The sequence below is a fragment of the Clarias gariepinus genome, chromosome 1, assembly GCF_024256425.1.
Source record: "Clarias gariepinus isolate MV-2021 ecotype Netherlands chromosome 1, CGAR_prim_01v2, whole genome shotgun sequence".
In the NCBI taxonomy this organism is placed as follows: domain Eukaryota; kingdom Metazoa; phylum Chordata; class Actinopteri; order Siluriformes; family Clariidae; genus Clarias; species Clarias gariepinus.
In genome coordinates this window covers 38971944-38991834 of record NC_071100.1, presented here as the reverse complement: position 1 = coordinate 38991834, position 19891 = coordinate 38971944, and the positions used below count along the sequence as shown (strand labels likewise).

The following is a 19891-nucleotide window of genomic DNA, read 5'->3' as shown; positions in this document are numbered from 1 at the left end:
TTCAGTGATGAGTCAACATCCAGAATCAAAAATAACCTTTACCAAAGTGATACAAACGCCAAAGTGTTGAGAAAGAAAGGATATACTCATGATCCAAAACATACAAGCATATGTGTTTGCCAATTTACAGAGAAATGCATCCAATCTAATTTAGGAGGAATGTTATCATGCAGTGAGATATGACCCAAAACATACTGCCAACACAACAGAGGAATTCATTAGGGGAAAAAGTTTTAGACTGAATAAATCAATCACCACGCCATGACATAACTGAGCATCAGTTGACCTGCTAAAGAGAAGACTGACGGAAGAATGTTTTTTTTGCACATTCCCATGTCTCAATCTCTTACATCTCTCTTTGTTCTATGCCATATGGTCATAAAACAACCCCCTTTATTGTGCTTCCTCATTCTTTATATGATAATACTTCCTAGGGCTCGCTGAAACACGTTTGTCTAACCGGAACACGATAATGTGCTTCCTGTCGCTCTGTCTTCACATGAATTACATGTTAATGACTTTTGTTCTTTTGATGTGTGGGACCAACTTGATTAAAAGCCTGAATATTCTCTCTTTTGGAAGCATGTTTAACTGTAAGTCTACCGATGTTGATAAGTAAATCGAGAAGACTTGGAGAATAATTCTTTAGAGAAGCTCCTCAAAAAAACTGAATGAATTTGTGGTACAAGCATGTATAAAGATTACAAAAGAAGATAGCAACAGTTTGGTAATTTCACTAAGTCTCTGATTTGATGCAGTTGTTCCAAGCAAGGCTGATATATCATCTCATATTTATCTTTTGATCTCAAACATAAATGTCTTAAGAGTATATCCAAAACAAACAAAAAATGACCGTGATGGCTTATTCATGAAAGATGAATAGAGTACGTGGTTGATCTGATGTACTTGACTGTAAGTGGAATTGAATATCAGCTGTCTTTTAAAAAGGAAGCTATAATAGCACCTGCAATTAGCAATTGGCACACAGGCCTCAATGAAATCAAACTGTCTTACGTTTCAATATTTCACATTTACACAAATATGCTCAAAACATCCATAACAACGGCTAGACAAAAGGAGACGGTCAGTGTTACTGCGAAATTTAGGGACATCAAATTGGATTTTTTTTATTGATATAAATGATCACCAAAAAGTACAAATATATACAATATAGTATAATAGTAGGCTTACTAGTTCAAAATAAAATGTATTCATGCCAAACTAAAAACAAATTAGACACTGGTACTTAACCCTAAACTTAATATAAATGTACCTTTTGTATAAATAATATTGATTTTATATTTGCTAGAATTATTTATTATTTTTACACTATATTATTACTACACACTCACAAAAGTACTGTTTTTACATTACACACACACACACAAGCATATGCACACACATAAACTACCAGTCAAGAGTTTAGACACACCATCTAATTTCATGGGATTTCCTGGTCTTTTCTTCTTTCTCATGCAAAATATGCAATAAGCTCCTGAACAGTTGATTTTAAGTTGTGTCTGCTACCTTCGTAAAGCCTCTGTAAACTAATTTAAGGTGCTGTTTGGTAATTGGTGATTTTTGATGGTGGTTACTTTAAATGAACTTCTGCAGCAGAGGTAAGTTTAAGCCTTAATTTACTGGAAAGGTCTTTTTTATCATGGTGCTTGATGTGTTTTGCATATGCACCTTACATGCTCAAATTATTTTATTATTTTCCTGTGACCACATGATGTAAAGTGTTTTATACTTCTACCACATCAATTTAATTATTAATGACATTCTGCACTTTTAAAAAAATCTGTTTATTATCAGGTTTAGATTATGGACAATCTGCTACACAAGCTGTGTATGAGCTATAATAATAATAATAATAATAATAATAATAATAATAATGTTAGAATGAGCACACCTATAATGTACTGTAAGTTACAACCAGGAGTACTGGAAAAATTAATTAGCAACTGTGATATTATAGGAGAAACTCCTTCTATGAAAACTCCTTATATGAAAATACAACAGTACTATGGTATAAAGATACATACTGTACATTCTAGATAGTTGGAAGATTAACTTTATAATTAGAAATCTTATTTTTGATAATTTTCTGAACGAAGTACTTAGGTTTTCAAAAACCTATCAGTCCACAGGAATGCTGCAATCACATCAGTGACATCCCTGTTCCTCCTATGCTTATAGTGGTACACAGTCCCAAAACTCATGGCAAACACACTGGCACATCCCATACACCATGATCATGAGCAGACTGACAGGCACCAGGCTCATCAACAGAACTCCCAGAGTGGTCTTCTGCATGATGAGTAAGTAAACACCTATTGGCAGAGAGCTGAAATACAGCAAGCCCAGGACCCACACCAGAATTTGCGCCAATGCCTGGCACAGCAGTGTTGTACAGTTCCACACTGTGCAGCGTCGTGTCACTGAGGCCATGGAGTCAAGGCTAGAGGATCGGTGATCTGCTAAAATGGCATGCTCCTGTGGTGATTCCATAATGGCGATAACCACATAGTTGGAGTATACAGATGAGGATGTTGCTGATGCTGAGTGACCAACCAGAGAATTTAGACGTCCAGGACTGAGCAAAATCTCATCCTGGCTTCCTTTCAAGTTCAGATATTGGTTTTGAATGGACAGCACACTCACCAAGTTGTAGTCATCTGGTAGGGTACCACCAGCTTCTCCAGGAAGACCAGTAATGAAGCGGCAGAAAGGGCAGACCACTGAGTTTTGTGGTGATTCGCCTAAATTGAGAATCTTTTCCAAGCATTTGGAGCACAAACGATGGCAGCACTCAAGCACTTTGGGTCGCCGACTGGACAGATTGTAAGCACAATAGCAAATCTTACATTCCATCTCCTCGGTGCACAAACTGTCCATCACTTCCTCTGGTAGTTGACCCATCATCTCTGGCTAGTCTCGGCAGTCTTGTATGCACTGATCATAAAAAAAAAAGAAGAAGAGGCGTGTAGACATGGTCTCAAGCTGGTTATTATGCAACAACTGGATGCCAGACAGAAAGGCTGCACCAAAGCTTTTACCAACCCAGGGTCACATGCAAAACCGGGCGTTTTTTTTAATGCGGAAGTTTAATGTAGGGAGAGTTTGCTCTGGATGCTCTGTGTGGAAGGCTGGGGAAAATGGATGTCACAGAAAGGACTGTTAACACAGCACTAGAGAACAAATGCAGCAGCAACAAAGCAGGTCCTGTAAAACGAAGCCTGGAAATTTCTAGCCAGGCCTTTTGTTGCCTGTGAAATTCTGTCCAATTAGGGTCTTTACACCCTATTCTGGCACACTGTTAACATTGATGTGATTTGCTTTGTTTCTTCTTTTGTTGTTGCAACACTCCCAAAAATCCCCTCATGTATTTTAATGTTAATATATTTCATGGAACCACCCAAATGTTTGCATAATAATGACACTGAGTACAATTGAGTTTTTTGGGGGGGATAGAACAGGATCTTGCACTGAAAAATGCCCTGGATATTCAGCCAATTAATTATGGTCCACTGGTTGCTCGGGAAAAAAATGGGTTATGTTGCTCTTGTTATTTTTTCATTGCTGGCTCTGAAAGACCATTTTTCATTTATAATCTATTGTGTGATGGCTTTATATACTGGCTGTAACCATGAAAGTTTAAAAGCTTTACAAAACTTTCCTTCGAATATTCGTAAACAGCTGACCTAACTGTTCAAGAACAGCTGAATAAACAACAATTTGTTGTTACTTAATTACCTAATGCCATATGTGTTATTTCCTTGTTTTGGGGAATAAAAGAGATTCAATGTTGTCCTAGAACGTAGAAAATAAATCCGAACTTGTGTCCAAACATTTGACTGGTAATGTGTATTAGCCATAACATTATGACCACTGAGAGGTGACTTGAAAAACATTGGTTATCTCATTACTCTGGCACCTGGAAGTGGGTCAGAGCAACTTTAATATTTTAGGTCTTGTGGGATATTCCCAGGCCGTACCGAAAGTGCTCCAAGGAAGAAAAACTGGAGAACTGGCAACAAGGCCATTGGTGGCCAAGTCTCACTGATGCATATGGGTAGCAAAGGCTGGCCCGTTTGTTCTGATCCAATAAAAAGAGTTGAAAAAGTTAATCCTCTTAGGCAGCATGGTGGCTAAGTGGTTAGCACTGTTGCCTTGCACCTCCAGGGTCCAGGTTCGATTCCCAGCCAGCTTCGATTCCCGCCTCGGTGTGCATGGAGTTTGCATTTTGTGTTCATGCTTGGGTGGTTTCCTCCGGGTACTTTGATTTCCTCCCACGGTCTAAAGACATGCAGGTTGGGCTAATTGGTGTTCCCAAATTGCCTGTAGTGTGCGAATGAGTGTTTGAGTGTGTGTATGCGTGTGCTCTGCCAAGAATTGGCACCCTTTTCAGGGTGTACCCCGCCCGTTGCCTTAAGTCTCCTGGGATATGCTCCGGGCTCCTGCAACCCTGTATACACGATTAAGTGGTATAGACGATGTGAGTAAGTGAGTTTCAAAAGAAAGGTGGTTTAAGAAGAGGCAGCACCGTGGCGTAGTGGTGTGCACTGCCGCCTTGCACCTCACCTTGTGCCCTAAGTCTCCTGGGATAGGCTTCAGGCGCCCCATGACCCTATATATAGGATAAAGCAGTATAGATAAAAAGTGAGTAAGTGGATTGAGGAGCATGACAAATGGTTCAGGGTGTTGAGATTCCTCAGATCTCAATGCAATTAAGCATCAGTCGGATGTTCTGGAAAAAGAAGTCTAATCCATGGAGGCCTGAACTTGCAATTTACAAGACTTAAAGGTTTTGGTACTGATGGTTTGGTGCCAGATACCACATCACATCTTCAGAGCTCTAGAGAGGTCCATGCCTTGATGGGTATGGGCTGTTTTGGCAGCAATAGGTGGACCTACTGTACTTAATTAAAGGTAGGTGGTCATAATGTTATGCAGATCAGTGTGTATGTGTATGTATGTATGTATGTATATATATACATACACACTCATCAGCCATAAAATTATTACCACCTACCTAAAATTTAGTACACACACTTTGTCCAACCCAGTTTGATAAGGAGATATTTGCCCCTACCCTGCTCCATCCAGGATGCCATCTCTGCTAAAGAAATTTCCATGGCTATAATACTAATCTCCCTGCCTCACCTCGGACGTCAACTGGTGCCAATTCAAATGAGACATTGTTTCCCTGCTTGTTACCCACAGAAGGTGCCACTTTAATTTCTTGCATCACCCTGCATCACTTCAGACATCACTTTGCTTTCCTGCTCAGCTGAGAACATCACTTCATCTACTGTACCTGCTCCACTTCAGACATCACTGAGTATTAAGCAAGTGGTCATAATGTTATGCTTGATTGGTGTAGTTGTGAATCATTGTGTGAATATGTATGCATGGTGTCCTACCATGGATTGGCATCCCTTCTAGGGTTACCATTTTTGTCCAGTGTTCCTGCATGGCCTCTGGAGCCACTGGTTACTGAAGATGCATGAAAGATTGAATGAATATTCTGATTTTACAGCTGTGGCCAAAAGTTTTAGGAATGACACAAAAACTCATTTTCACAGAGTCTGTTGTTTCAGTGTTTTTAGATCTTTTTGTCAGATGTTACTACGGTATACTGAATTATAATTACAAGAATTTCATAGGTGTCAAAGGCTTTTATTGCCAATTACATTAGGTTTATGCTAATATTTGCAGTGTTATCCCTTCTTTTTGGAAACCTCTCCAATTCTGATGGTAGCGTTCACCTTTCATTTTTCGGACAAGCTTTTTTCCAAAAAATCTGAAAGGGGAATGAATCATCAGAGAAAATTTTACACCAGTCCAATCCCTGTACAAGTATAAGTATAAGTGTCTTCTTTGCTGCGCTTCTTGAAATCTATGAAGGTGAGCACTACCATCATTCCTGTGACATACCAACAGTAAAGCATCCTAAGACCAATTATGTGTGGGGTTGCTTCTCAGCCAAGGGAGTGAGCTCACTCTCAATTTTGCCTAAGAACATCCTCCAAGATCAACTTCTCCCAACCATCCAAAAACAGCTTGATGATGAACATTGCCTTTTCCAGCATGATGGAGCACTTTGCCATAACACAAAAGTGATACAGTAACTTAAGAACTTGTGCAAAACCCACAAATTCTCACAAACTCCAAGCATTGATTATACAAGAATGGGCTGCCATCAGTCAGGATGTGGCCCAGACAGCATGCATAAAAAAGAAGGGTCAACACTGCAAATATTGAGTCTATGCATAAACTTAATGTAATTGTAATTAAAAGCATTTGACACTTAGAAAAAGCTTGTAATTATACTTCAGTATACCAAAGTAACATCTGACAAAAAGATCTAAAAACACAGAAGTAGCAGACTTTGTGAAACTTTTTTATTTGCGTCATTCTCAAAACACTTGGCCATGCTGTATAGGCATTATTACGTCATCATTTTTTATTACATCAAGCATTTTAATGTGAGAGCGCGCGTGAGAGGTAGAGGCTGAACAATAATCACGCCTGACTCTATCTGCTAAAGGGAATAACGCACGGCAGGTAGAGCCTGCAGGACGACTAGGAAGGAATAGGAGGTCCCAAGAGCAAGCAGTCTCCTAATGACGTCAGCGGCAGAACAACAACAAAGCCGCAAGCAGCTGTGTCTGAGTTCACGCGCTGGCTCGCAGGGAGGAGCGCGAGCGCGATCCGGCAGCGCGATGGCGGAGAGAGCAGAGCAGGAGAGTGCACGAGCCCCGCGGGCCTCATCAGTCACCCCGCCGCCGGCGTGCTGCCGATCAACGGGCGTCAACTGGAAACGGCTCGTGAGGACTTGCGCCACCTTTACAGCGACGAACATCGTGTTCTGGTGAGAGCCATGACGCAGCTGTTTTTTTTTTCTTCTCCCACGTGAGATTTAAACGTCTGTATATATATATATATATATATATATATATATATATATACACACGACGTGATGTTTGTTTGTTTGTTTTTATACAGAATGCGCACTGCTCAGTTTTTGGCTTTTCTGCAGTTTCTGTTTTAAATACTGATTGCATACTTCATGCATGCTTATTAATACTTTATATTTATTTGTAGCCTTATAAATCTATGCGTTAACACAATATTAGGCCTGTCATTGGATGCAGTAGATTCCCATGTCATGCTACTGGGCTTGAACAAAACTATTACATACAAAAGCTACTATATAACGATTTCTGAACATAGGACATAATTTAGTCATTTCTTTGAGTAGTTTCCTTGAAAAGCATGCTTTTCCTGGAGGAAGCAGTGATATCATGAATGGTTGTTCAATGCACTTATATCATTCAGTCTTCTTCCCTCTCTATCTGTATTTAAACGAAATGTAAATCATGGGACGCTTGGCATCCTGTAATTATAATTTATTAATCGCTCACGTACCAGGCCAGATTTCATTTAAATCTTTGTACTTTAAAACAATCAAACAAAAATTGAGTCTTTCCTTATTTTTTATTCATACAAAGACCTTGCACACAGGTAATTTCCCCATATAAGTAAGCTGTGGCCTGGTTTAAAAAAAAAAAAAAAAGATTAGTTCCTTTGGCCAAGCCTGAGTAAAACTGGGCAAATTGGCACAAATAGTATTGGATGTTTGTGATACCTCAAAGTGCTTTAGACTTTTCACTTACCATGTATGTTGTTTTGAAATCAATACCATGCATTGCATGCATTAAATGTTAATTTCACTTACAGCTTCCTTTCGACCTAGTGAGTAAACTGAAAAAAAGTCTGTTTTCCCCTACTCAGGTTTGTGTCCTTTAGCCCATTCCGAGTGGTGTGTCTCCTCTGCCTGTGTCTGCTTTTGTTGCTGCTGGTACAGTTGGTGAGGGACATGGCACTTTCCAGGTCAAGAGGTGTGGACCACCAATTTATACTGTCATTGTAGGATGCTGGTAGAGAATACTTGCCTAATGTGAAATCATGTGTAATAATTAGATATTAAAGCATGCATAACCGTATAAGCCAAGGGCAGCATTATCACCTGATGAATACACTATAAGTGAGATACATCAGGGTAAATAGTGCAGTTATAAAATTATAAAATAACAATATGACAAAGGAATTATATATCCATGATGCCAGTTTAAAGCGCTAAATTTACCTTTAGACAAAAATACTCACCTGAAAACATTGTTAGTTTATTACGGGTTTAATGCAAGCATGGTGCCATGATGACAATATGTTCAATGCTTCTGTATTCATCATGTTTATCTAAGATATTTAATTTGTGTACATACTGATAACGTGGTATAGTCAGAATGTTCCTAACATTATGTTTCCCTTTTTACTTTCCCTATTAGGATCCCGTTTATGGCGAAGTATGACAGGCAGGTATGTTTAAACATAATGTCACATGCTTTGCTGTAAAATCTAGCAATGTTTTCTTTTCCAGTGCATTGTCTTTCCTGTTTGTCCTGTCTATTTTTGACATATGCAACTAGATGACTCACCAGTAGATGGCACTTTATCACTTAAATTGTATAATTGTAAATAAATATGAGCTGATGACGTTATGCGTACAAATGTAAAATGCTATTGTGGCTGTTCCAGACAAGATCCGTGCAACACTTTTAAAAACTGCACAACCTAATATTACAGTTTTTTTTTTTGTATTCCATGATATCTGAAAACAAACCTTTCAAATACATAATTAACTTGAAACTGTGATGATTCAGGTTTATTTATCGTACAGTATATTGCATGACTCCCATTCCAACTGATATACTAGTGCTTTGTCTAAAATGTGCATATAAACTCATGTAGGGCAAAGATAGTTTAAAAATAATAAAATAAAAAAAGAGGCCAAATATGCATTACAAAGATGAGCAACAAGAAAAAAATGGCATTTCTGTCCTGGACTGTCTTGTGCCATTTTATAAGGAAATCAGTTTTGTAGGTTGCAGGTCTGCACAAGAAAACAAAATAAATCAATATAACTGACTATATACCTATCAATATACCTCCCATATTAATTATACAGTGTGTGTGTGTGTGTGAGAGAGCATAAGTAAACAAACAACCATGCCATTCAAATGCCTTTGTAATCAGCCTGTATTTACACATTTACATGGACACATAATTAGGATGTTTGATTAAAAGGAACATTGATGAATTTTTCCAGTGTTGCTAATGATCAGACTTCAGTTCCTTATCATGTATTATTCTATTGGCTGGGGTTTTACTTTCACACACACACAAATTAATGACACAATGATCAGACATCTTTGCTATTCTTTTTTTCTTCTTACTTAAAAGGGTTCATTCTCACTGTAAGGGTTTCTGAATGCACAGCATAAGTCAGGGACATTTACAAGACGGCTCTATTCAGAGCCAGATTCCCCAGTATGTGCATGTGTGTGCGCAGGTGGGAGATTGGATAGCTATCGTTGTGGGTGTGGGTGTGGCACTTAAACAATGGCTAAAAGTACATGCCATAACCAAAAGCATGAATGAAGGTCTCTCTCTTCCCAAGCCCTTCCAGCCCTACTTTAAATCCGTAGCTCCTTCTTCACCGGGCGTTGACTGGCTGCCAGAGAAGCGCAGAGTATTAACTCATCACAGTGGGCATTCCTGAACATGCGCACAGAGAAAACATGAAGATTGTGCTTATGTCCTTGTGGATTTAACGCAGCCTCACAATTTCAAAATTACTGTAAAGTTATTAGCTTATTTAATGGTCACGTGATTTAAAAAGGATTAATCCAAACATTTTTTTTTTATTTAAGTCAATTTGGATCTAATGTGTTTAGAAATAGCAAGCTCGATGACTGTTGTAAACAGACAAAATATTATTGTACACATGTAAATGTTTATGGAGTACATTTGCTCTAAGTGGAATGTGGAATTGTTATCGTTGTGGGGGTTTATAAACACTATTAAGAACAGTAATAAGATATCAAGAACATTCATTCAGTACTAATGGTGTTGTTTGTTCTATAAGCAGTTGTGTTGTGAAATTTGAGGTCTGTCATAGCCTGGCTGTCTGTCAGCATGTGGCATAAGTGTTGGTTAGGATGACTCTGCCATTTCTATGCTTTAAGACCTGCTTGCACTATGTTACAAACCCTACTGCAGCTGCCCACCAACTCAACCAATCAGAAGCAGGAAAACCCTTAAGTAAGGGGTGCGCCAGAACAACATAGGCCTTGATTTGCGGGAGGTGGAGTGTGAAGTGTGTAATAGCTACCAAATGCTTGCTCATGATCACTGCAGTCGTTAAAGAGTCATATGGCCGGCTTATGTCATGTAGATTTAAATAACGGAGTCATTTTTAGACTTTTGGAGATGGACCCTATAAAACAGCCATTTATTCTTATGAGCTATTGTAATAACTATGTATCCCTTTAAAACTAAAATAACTCTCACGTTATTGGTAAGAATGGTGTAATCCTCTAAATATAATATGTGACAGGCATAAGAAACACCACACAATGTCCTTGAGATACTCAAGACAGGTCTTGTTGGAAAGTGGAATTCAATCCATTTTTCTTACAAATCTTATATGGGGTCCATGTTCGGCATGTGTGTCACACGACAACCAGCACACCTTCCTCTCTGACGGCTATGGAATGTTGTGTGGCAGTGGTATTTTTAGACCAGCCTGGTAGAAATAGTAAAGCCAGGGTCTTGCTCCACATAAACAGTGACAGCTGTGGCTCCGAGTGGGATGTAACGTGTCATAGCCGGTCACACATCCCTGAACGTTGAACTTTGCTAGCAGTTCATCTGTGAGATTGGAGCTCAGAAGATTTTCTACACGACTTGATGATTAAAGTCTGAGAGATGATGGACGAAAATCTTGGATCAGGTTTAAGGTAAACGTGCAGTTGTCTGTTTATGAGAAATAAGGGGGTACAAATATAACTTAAAAGGGTTAATATGAGGTGCTGTGTTGGTCGAGTCAAATGTGTGTGGAAGATCAAAGATTTTATGTATTTGAAAAGTTTTCTATAACAGCATTGCGTAAATAGTAGTGCACACAGGTTTCTATTAACCAAAATAAATTCTAAAACATTATTATTTTCCTAGTATGTCATTGACATGACAGAGAATTGTTAAGTGGATGCTCCACATTATCTAAGTCTAATAATAGATGCATTTTTAAACATATACTCACCTGATAAACTGATAATAACCATATACTTGTGGATCTGGTAAAGCTTTCGATGTATATTAAATTAAAAATATATTAAATAATTTTTTTAAAGGTTTTTAAATTAAATAAAGATCAATATTTACTTGTAGATTTGGGAAAGCTTTTAAGATTATTATTTCTATTATAACTTACAGAGCTAAAATGTTTTCATTTTTATACGATGACAAGTTTTTATTAGCTGTCAGTTACTATAGAGACAATAACATATTAGAATGTATGTACTTCATCTGTACTGCATTCCGGACCTTTTGTAAAAGGCGTCACCATATCAACAAGAGATTACACTTATTCTATGACATACCGGGCACCAGAGTTTAGTTGAGCCTGTGATTTTTTTTTTCCCGTGTTCCATGAACCCATGAGGCTATAAGTCAGTGAAATCCTACATTGTTAGCTTTATTTGGGTGGTTGGAAGCAAAAAGTAGATGCTTTGAACTAAGTAGTATATCAATTGTGATAATAAAAATCCAGTGCCCTCTATGGTCTGATAGATAGGTAAAGGTTCTAGTGTTTTCTCTGCCATTCTTCACATAGGTCAGCTGTTGCTTTCTGGCTATTTTTGCCTCCTGTCACTAGGCTTGTTAGATTTTCAGACGTGATGCTTTCGTTGTTGATGTAAAGATTAGTATAGGAGACAAAACAAGCAGCTGTTTGTATTTTAGTCTCCCGGCTCAACAGTTGTTGGATTTAAGCAAGCTAAATTGAAAGCTCTAATGGAGATGGTTTAACGTCGAAGGTTACAGTCGTGTGTCTGATATATGTTTTGCAGCAGAGAACAGCCAGCTTTCTCCAACTCCCTTTTCCTTGTACCGACACATGACTCCTCGCTAGCACCTTTCCAAGCAGCTTTGGATCAAATTGGACTCGCACCTCTTTTAAGCTTCTGTACCCACCCTCCCTGTGTTGGCCAAGCTGTCCTCGCTGGCACCGGAGAGGATGTAGTGCTCCTTGTGGATGGTGAAATGCTAATGTGGGCCACATTGCGCCATAGTCACACGTGACATCTCACCCCATGTGATCAGTTTCTTAGGAAATTCTGTTCATTTGATTCTGTGGCCTGGAACGTGATAGGTGACAGGTGGGTGACCTTTTGTGGAGTGTGTAGGGCAGTTGTATCGAGATCTTTACTGAAATGGAATCATGGCGTGATAAAAGACATTATTTCCTCTAATAGATACTGACATCCTGCCAAGTAATCCTGTGATGAGGGATAAAAAAGTAAAGCATTTAGTATACACTTCTCTATCTCTGCTTCCATATTGCACACCCTTGCTTATAGACCTTTTGCTCCTGATGTTACGACATCTGTCTGTGATGGTCCCGCCCACTTCTGTATGACAAAAGGGATATTACTTTCTTATGACCGTGCTAAAACCCACATACAAAGCCAGTCAGGGTAGCACTTTCAGCAAGAAAACACATCTGTTAATGTTATGTCATCATACAAGCAATAGAAAATGTGTTATTTAAATTGTTCTTAACTGCCTCTGAACCATAAAAGTTATATTTCACAGCTAAGTAGCTTTTAACATAAGGCTGAATCCTATATCCCATATGGTGATTTTGCCATCCGCTGTTGTGAGTGATGTCATGGTAGACAAATATTTGCAAAAGGTCAATATTTTCATATTTGAAAAAAATAAAATTTTACCAAATCCTTCACATTCCACATTTTGGTGCGCACTGAAGACGTCTGTTTTCAGATGTACACTATATGGACAAAAGTACTGTATTTGGCCACACCTGCGATGACATTGTATCCAAATACATATACTGTACTTCAATATGGAGTTAGTCCCCCATTCTTTAGAGCATTTATGAGATTGGGCACTGTTCCAGCTCATCCCAAAGGTGATCAATGGAGTTGAGGTCAGGGCTCTGGTCAATTTCTTCCACAGCAAACTCATCAAACCATCTCTTTCTAGTCTTTGCTTTGTGCTCTGGGGTACAGTTATGTTGCAAAAGAAAAGGGCCGTCCCCAAACTATTGCTACAAAGTTGGAAGCATAACATTGTCTGATATGTCTTGGTATGCTAAAGCATTAAGATTGCTTTTTACTGGGCATATATAGTACATACTAAACATATATTAAAATATCACACTTTTTCATAGCTTGGAAGCAGGGATGGATTAATAAATATTTAGCTCGTACCTTGCTGTGTATTGCTATTGTTCATTAAACATCCTTTATGAGTATTTGAGTCAGGTGGTATATGAAGGTGATCTTGTCTTTCTTTTTTTGCATTTCACCTTACAGAATATACCACCAAAATTTTCAAAGTGTAATTTCAGCTCAGTGGCAAGTATTTACAGCATTTTAAACAATCTTTGGTTTGTTTTAGTTTAGAGTTTCGTTTAAAATAGATCCATTTCAGGAAATATTTTAGGTTATATTCTCAAGGTTCTTATTTAATCAACACACTTAGCTCAGGTTTTTTTTTTTTTTTTTTTTATTATTGTTTTGTCTCTCCTACCACCTGCTAGGACACAACTGACCATTTATTAGTTACAAATTCAAACCCACACTCCAATAACATTTCTGTCATTAGTTCAGGTCCTGTGCATTTATCAATCTACAAGCTAACGACCTTATGGGCTTTATTCTTTCTAACCAAAAACCTGGTCGCAGATATGATCTGATGCTGTAGCTGAGATTTAATGACCACTGCAAAGATAGAGTTTTTTAGAACAGTCATTCCCCCTAACTTCTTGTACTGTACCCATAGCTGTTTTCTGTTGTGCTTAAAAAGCTGTCTGATTTAATATTGCATGGTAAAAATATCCTCATCGACCCTGTATACAGGATAAAGTGGTTATAGACAATGAGTGATTAAGAGAGTGGTAAAAATAAAAATGTCTATTTGACCACTTTTTAGATTCTGACACCAAAAGCACAACGTGACATTTTAGGAAACAAATATTGGTTTGCAATTTAAAATCACTAGACGTGGGGCTGAAATCATGCGAAAATTAGGAAAAAGCCTGTGTGCAATGAGAAGCAAAGAAGAACCAGGCTGAGGTTTGTATTTTCTTCTTTGGCAAACACCTTAGAGTTAGACTGAGACCTGGGGTGGCCTACGAGCCACAGTGTCTCACACCAACTGTAATATCTGGTGGGGGATTCTAGCTTTTAGCAAGGCTAGAATTAAGCAGATTTGACTTTAAAAATGATGCATCAGTCAAGGCACGTACAAAGAAATCCTGAAAGAACATTTGCTTCCTTCTGCTCTGACTATTTTCCCCAAATCTAAAGATTAGATTTAATCTGTTACAAAGCCATGTCAATCATGCATACTCTAAATGAACTATATTTTCATTTGAAATTTTGTACAAATATTGTTAGTAGTTTATGGAGTAAATCAAAAGTGTTTGTTTGACCAACACGCACACTTATAAAAGGTAAAACCTGGACAACTAATTGTGCAGTAGTCTCTTTTTTTCTTTTTCAGAGCGGTGTGTATGTATGTATGTACCAATCAAATGTTTGGACACATGTTTGGATTTATTTTCTAGATTTATTCTACAACAATACTGGATTTTTTGTTCCAAAACTATGAAATAACACAAATGACATTAGGTAATTAAGTAACAACAACCACAGTCAGTTGTTATTTTAAGACTTAAAGGTCAGCTGTTTTGGAATAGTTCTTGCAAGAACAGTATTGTCAAGTGCATTTGCAAAACCCATCAAGCATCATAATGAAACTGGTTTTCATGAAGACCTTGCCAGGAAAGCAAGACCAAAATTTATCTCTGCTGCAGAGGAGAAGTTTATTTAGAGTTATCAGCCTAAAAAAATCACCAATTAACAGCACCTGGGATTAGAGTCGTTGTAAAGGCTTTACAGAGCTTAAGCAGCAGACACATCTCAGTATCAACTGTTCAAAGGAGATTATTGCATTATTTGGATGCCTTCAGCCTTGTTTTACAGTGAAGAAAAAAAAATCAGAAAAGGACATTGGATTAGAATTGTTTCCAAACATTTAACTGATAGTGGATGTTAACAAGGTGCTTCTGGGAAGGTAGTTCAACTACAGCAAACCCTTATTTTAAAAAAAGATGGGAAAGATTGGGAAGGTATCAAACTAAAGCTTCTGGCAGCGTAAGTAAGTCACTTTTAAGTTTAAGTTTAGTTAGACTGCTGTAAGGTGTTAAATTGCTTGACGTACTGTTTCGGGACCAGGTTTAACATTTATGCTAGTTGCTCTCTTTCTGTGAAATCACACATTGTTTCTTTCACTGCAGCTGGGAGCTGGTGGACTCAGGTCAGGAGAGCAGGTCTGGACCAGAAGCTCAGCTTACAGACTGCTGGATGAGCATCAAGCTGTTCCTTGAGGAAACATCTTCTTTTAAAAAGCAAAACCCGGGAAAGGTGATGGCATGGCTAATGCTAAGTGATGTACATGTTTAAGCTTGGCAGTAGGAATATAATATTTGAATCCTGCATGTGTTTCTGGTTGCAGTTTTGTCTTCTAGTATGCAGCTTGTGCTTCTTCCTGGCCATACTGGGCAATTACATTCCAGGAGTTGTTATTTCTTATATGATAGGTAGGTGCATCAGATATTCTGAGTTGTGGTTTATCGTAGATGGTTTATTGAACCTTGTATAAAGGTTCAATGTAGAAAAGCAGATTTCTAGTAGCATACCATGAGGCAAAGTGACAAGTTGTTGCAAACTGTGCTGTGCATTATTGTGCTGTTTGTGTTTTTCTGCCAGTACTAGGCATTTTCCTGTGGCCTCTTGTGTCATCACAAGAGTTTGGGATGTGGGTGGAACCAGTTCTGCAGAAACTGAACTTCGGAGTGGGGTACTTCCTGCATAAGATTAAAGAGAATCATGGTAATCAAGTTTGTTTTATTTGATTAGCCACGACTTGCATACATGCACAACAGATTTATCTTAATCCAGACTAACTGATGACTTCAAATGAGATTTGCTCAACTTTCATGAATCCAGAACAGAGGTTGCAGAAAGCAGAGGCAGAAGCTGAGAAAGAAAGCATTGAAGCTGATTTGTCCTCAATGTTCCCTAAGGTGGGTGAACCTTTATTTATTTTCCTTTGGGCAGCCTTTTGAATGTAAATTGAGATACTGACGCAGATGGGTTCTTTCAGTTGGATTCCATGGTATGCAGGGAGCTGTCTGTATCAGACACTGAAGTCTCTGAAGTAACGTGGACTGATAATGGCACCTTTAACTTATCAGAAGGGCACACACCTCAGACAGAGAACTCAGAGGGTAAGCTTGTTCATTTTCTTATATCAAGTTGTTCCTTGATTGTGTGCATACCTTTCCACACCTACAGCAACATGCCAACATGCTGGGAACTTACATGTCTGAATATGGTCACACTTGCATTTATAATCCTTACAAGTTAGTGATTAATTTATTGTCGTGTATGTGAGATATTTTGGAAAATGTAATATTTTTCTAGGTAGTCCTTTGGACTATAATTATTATAACAGATATCAGAATTACTGTTAGTGACTAGCAGATGAAATGAGCAATGCAAGAAAATGTGAGTTTCTGTGAGTTTCGCTTCATGCAAATTGGACGCAATCTAGTGTGACAGCTTCCAGTGTTTGGTGGTAATTTTTTCCCCCTCGATGTAAAGCATTTATGTTTTTGTTTCTATATAAGTCATGTTTCTATATAGTCATAGAACCAGTCAGTAAGACTCATCCGGCTGCATAATTCCTTGAGGTTATTGAAGTGTCCAGCACTAGACAAGATCATTCTACATACAAGCAACTTTGGAAATACATCTATGATTACTGAAAGGATGAGATTGGGTGGTGTGTCTGAAACAAAAGAATGTCCACTAATGATTGTCCTAGATTGATGTAATGTTGTGAATGCAGAGACAGACCTCTTGGGCATGATGGAAGTCATACCTTGTACTTTTAATGGAAACATTCTGCTTTGCTCTGATTTAGATTTAGATCGTCGTAGTGAGGAGGAAGTATTCTCCGGTCTCACTGAATTTCCCTCCCTGGATAATGGAGCAGGGACGAATGGAGATGATGAGGACCTGAGCATCGGCCTCCCCACCACGTCTATCCCTCAGCACAGAGAGGCTCGAGGGACAGGTGTAGGGGACGAGGCTGCGGTGACTCAAGCTTTGGGACTTTTACAGAGAACAGCCGAGAATGCCATCAAAGACGCGGTCACTGCTGCCATACAAGAGCGGCTGGAGTCAGCGATTGCTGACAACACAGACAGTGAGGCTGAGGACTTTGAGTTGCTGGACGAATCTGAGCTTGAACATATGGAGGGTGAGCTTGGCCTGGAGAGAAAGAGTGGCGAGCCTCAGTCGAAAGACACCAAAAATCCTGGGTTTTTCTCCAAACTGCTTGGGCACCAGTAATGAAAGCATCTTTGCAGTGGGGCAGAAGCATGAGTGGAAGACAGTCCATGAGACTGCAGCAAGGTCCAGATTAATGATGGTATTCCATTTTTTTATGTTAAAATGTTTTAATTAAATTACCTTGCAGTAAATTCCAAATTGGTAGAGGAAGGATGCTTCTTGTACAATGATGTATAAGGGTGGAAATGAGGTTTTGATACTTTTTTTGTTTTTAACTATCTTCATTTACCGGCTATAAAATGGCTTTAGATATAGTCCCCATATGAAAAGAATTATTTTGACAAATTACTGTATAATAGCTTTAATTCATTTAAATAGGGAAAAGTATAAACAAGAGAGACATTGTAATACAATAAAACCCACTCATCTCCAACCAAACCAATATCTAAACAAATTAATGTAAATTGTTTATAAGTACAAATAGTTAGCTTGATTTTTTTTTACGTATTCCACATTCAATTTATAGTAACATTACTGCCACACTTGTATTCATAATAGTAGTGTAATATCTAAAAAAAAAACTGAAACACCAACAAAAAGAATTTTCCATGACACAAACCAATTTTTTTATGGGATTCCACCTTAACAGAGGGTTATTTCAGTTATTAGACGGATATCCTCATTATCTTGCTGCCAAACAAGCTTGTTATTAAAGTCAGTGATTAATCTGCAGATCTTCTTTTAGCACCTTCTGTCTTGATGATATACAAAACTCGAACCCCAAAAGGACAAGGCCTTTCAAAAAATGACAATCAGTAGGTTTTCCATATTAATGAATATATCATAACCCAAAAAAAGTGCATTTAAATGTATCCTAAGAAAATAATCATAAGAAATCTACTTTTCATGTTGTCTGTTTTGTTTTGGATTTGTATTTTTTTTTTTTTAAAAACATTGCTAAGCATTGATTTGGAGCTGGGTGTCTCACTACAAGACTTTGCATGAATAATTCTTGTATTTGTATTCGCACCTTATTCATAGAGCGATGTGACTAGGCATTAGAGCACGCTGACACTGAGCTGGACTGTTTTAAGTACATTTTATATATACACACACACACTCCACTCATTGCCTACTTTATTGTGAACACGTGTATACCTGTAAATTCATGCAGTTAATTAATCAACCAATCATGTGGCACCAGCACAAAGAAATTCATGCAGATACACATCAAGAGGTTTAGGTAATATTTGCATCAGATACCATAATGAACAGTATGTTTGATCTCTGACTTTGATCATGTCATAGTTGTTGGTAACAGGTGGGCTGGTTTAAGTATTTTATAAACTGCTGATTTTTTAAATTACACACACAATAGTCTCTAAATAAATTCTATAGGTGTAAACACATTGTTGATGACAAAAGTCACTGGGAAAAGGCAATATTGGTTTTAAGGACATCAAAGCATGCACAAAACATTAAACCTGGAGATGGATGTGCTACAACACAGACCAGATTCTGGTGAACCAAGAACAAGAATCAGCATGTTTACCCAAACTGTACAGTTAAAGACTGTTTTTTTCTACCTTTAACTTAAGATCTTGAACTGTATCTGCATGGAATTATCCTTTGCATTATGCCACATAATTGGTTGATAGGATAGCTGCATGAATGTACAGGTGTTCCTAATAAATGGGCCGTGAGACATGGTTGATACTTGGCTCATCTTTTTATCCACATCACTGTAGGTTGTATAGGATTAAACCTGTCGTTAATCTGTGAGTTAGTTTATGTCTATCTAAAACCACTCTTTAAATGTACTATGAATTGTACTAAGAAGTAATAATGTAAGCAGCCTAAACTCTCCTAGTAACACAATGACTTGTATGGACTTTTCTAATGTGATTATTATGAACGTTATCCGAACAGTGATTTGTTTCAGTGTCAGTGTGATTTCCAAATGCTTCTGAATGTACTATTTATTCCTTTCTTCTCTCCTGATTGATTACTTCACATACATATGATTGCCTTATATGCCTGAGTGAATTGTGTGTCAGAATGAAGGAACATACAAAATATAGTTGTATGTAAATAATGCGATTAAAATATGAAGAATTAAAGTCAGCTGTGTCTTGCCTGTGCTGTGAGTTTGTTTGCAGGAAATAACCAAGCTACACCATGAGTTCTTTTTACAAATCTAATGCAGTTATTTTCCTCTCTTGCTTTTTTGCTGTTTAGCCAACAGGGGGCAGTACAAGCTTTTAAGGCAACAATCTTTGTATCCTGTATTTAACTTCCATCTCTCTAATCTAGGATCCTCTGTAGTCCAGTTAGGGAAGCCAATATTGACTATTGTATTTACTCGCATTTTTATG

At 38.0% G+C, this 19891-nt stretch overlaps 2 protein-coding genes across 2 annotated transcripts; one reads left to right on the top strand and one right to left on the bottom strand.

Annotated features, from left to right (window-relative positions):
- Window positions 1-2193: 2193 nt before the first annotated feature.
- On the bottom strand, window positions 2194-2925 carry rnf182 (ring finger protein 182). Its single transcript, XM_053495536.1, has one exon. It carries the CDS (start codon window positions 2923-2925, stop codon window positions 2194-2196), a length of 732 nt encoding a protein of 243 aa, XP_053351511.1.
- A 3603-nt stretch (window positions 2926-6528) lies between these two features.
- retreg1 (reticulophagy regulator 1) lies at window positions 6529-19636 on the top strand. The gene is made up of 9 exons (XM_053505008.1): window positions 6529-6877; window positions 7801-7907; window positions 8355-8385; window positions 15455-15581; window positions 15673-15757; window positions 15927-16049; window positions 16167-16243; window positions 16324-16447; window positions 17146-19636. The coding sequence occupies exons 1-9, from the start codon at window positions 6630-6632 to the stop codon at window positions 17574-17576; spliced, it is 1353 nt and encodes a 450-aa protein (XP_053360983.1). The 5' UTR covers window positions 6529-6629; the 3' UTR covers window positions 17577-19636.
- Window positions 19637-19891: the final 255 nt, after the last annotated feature.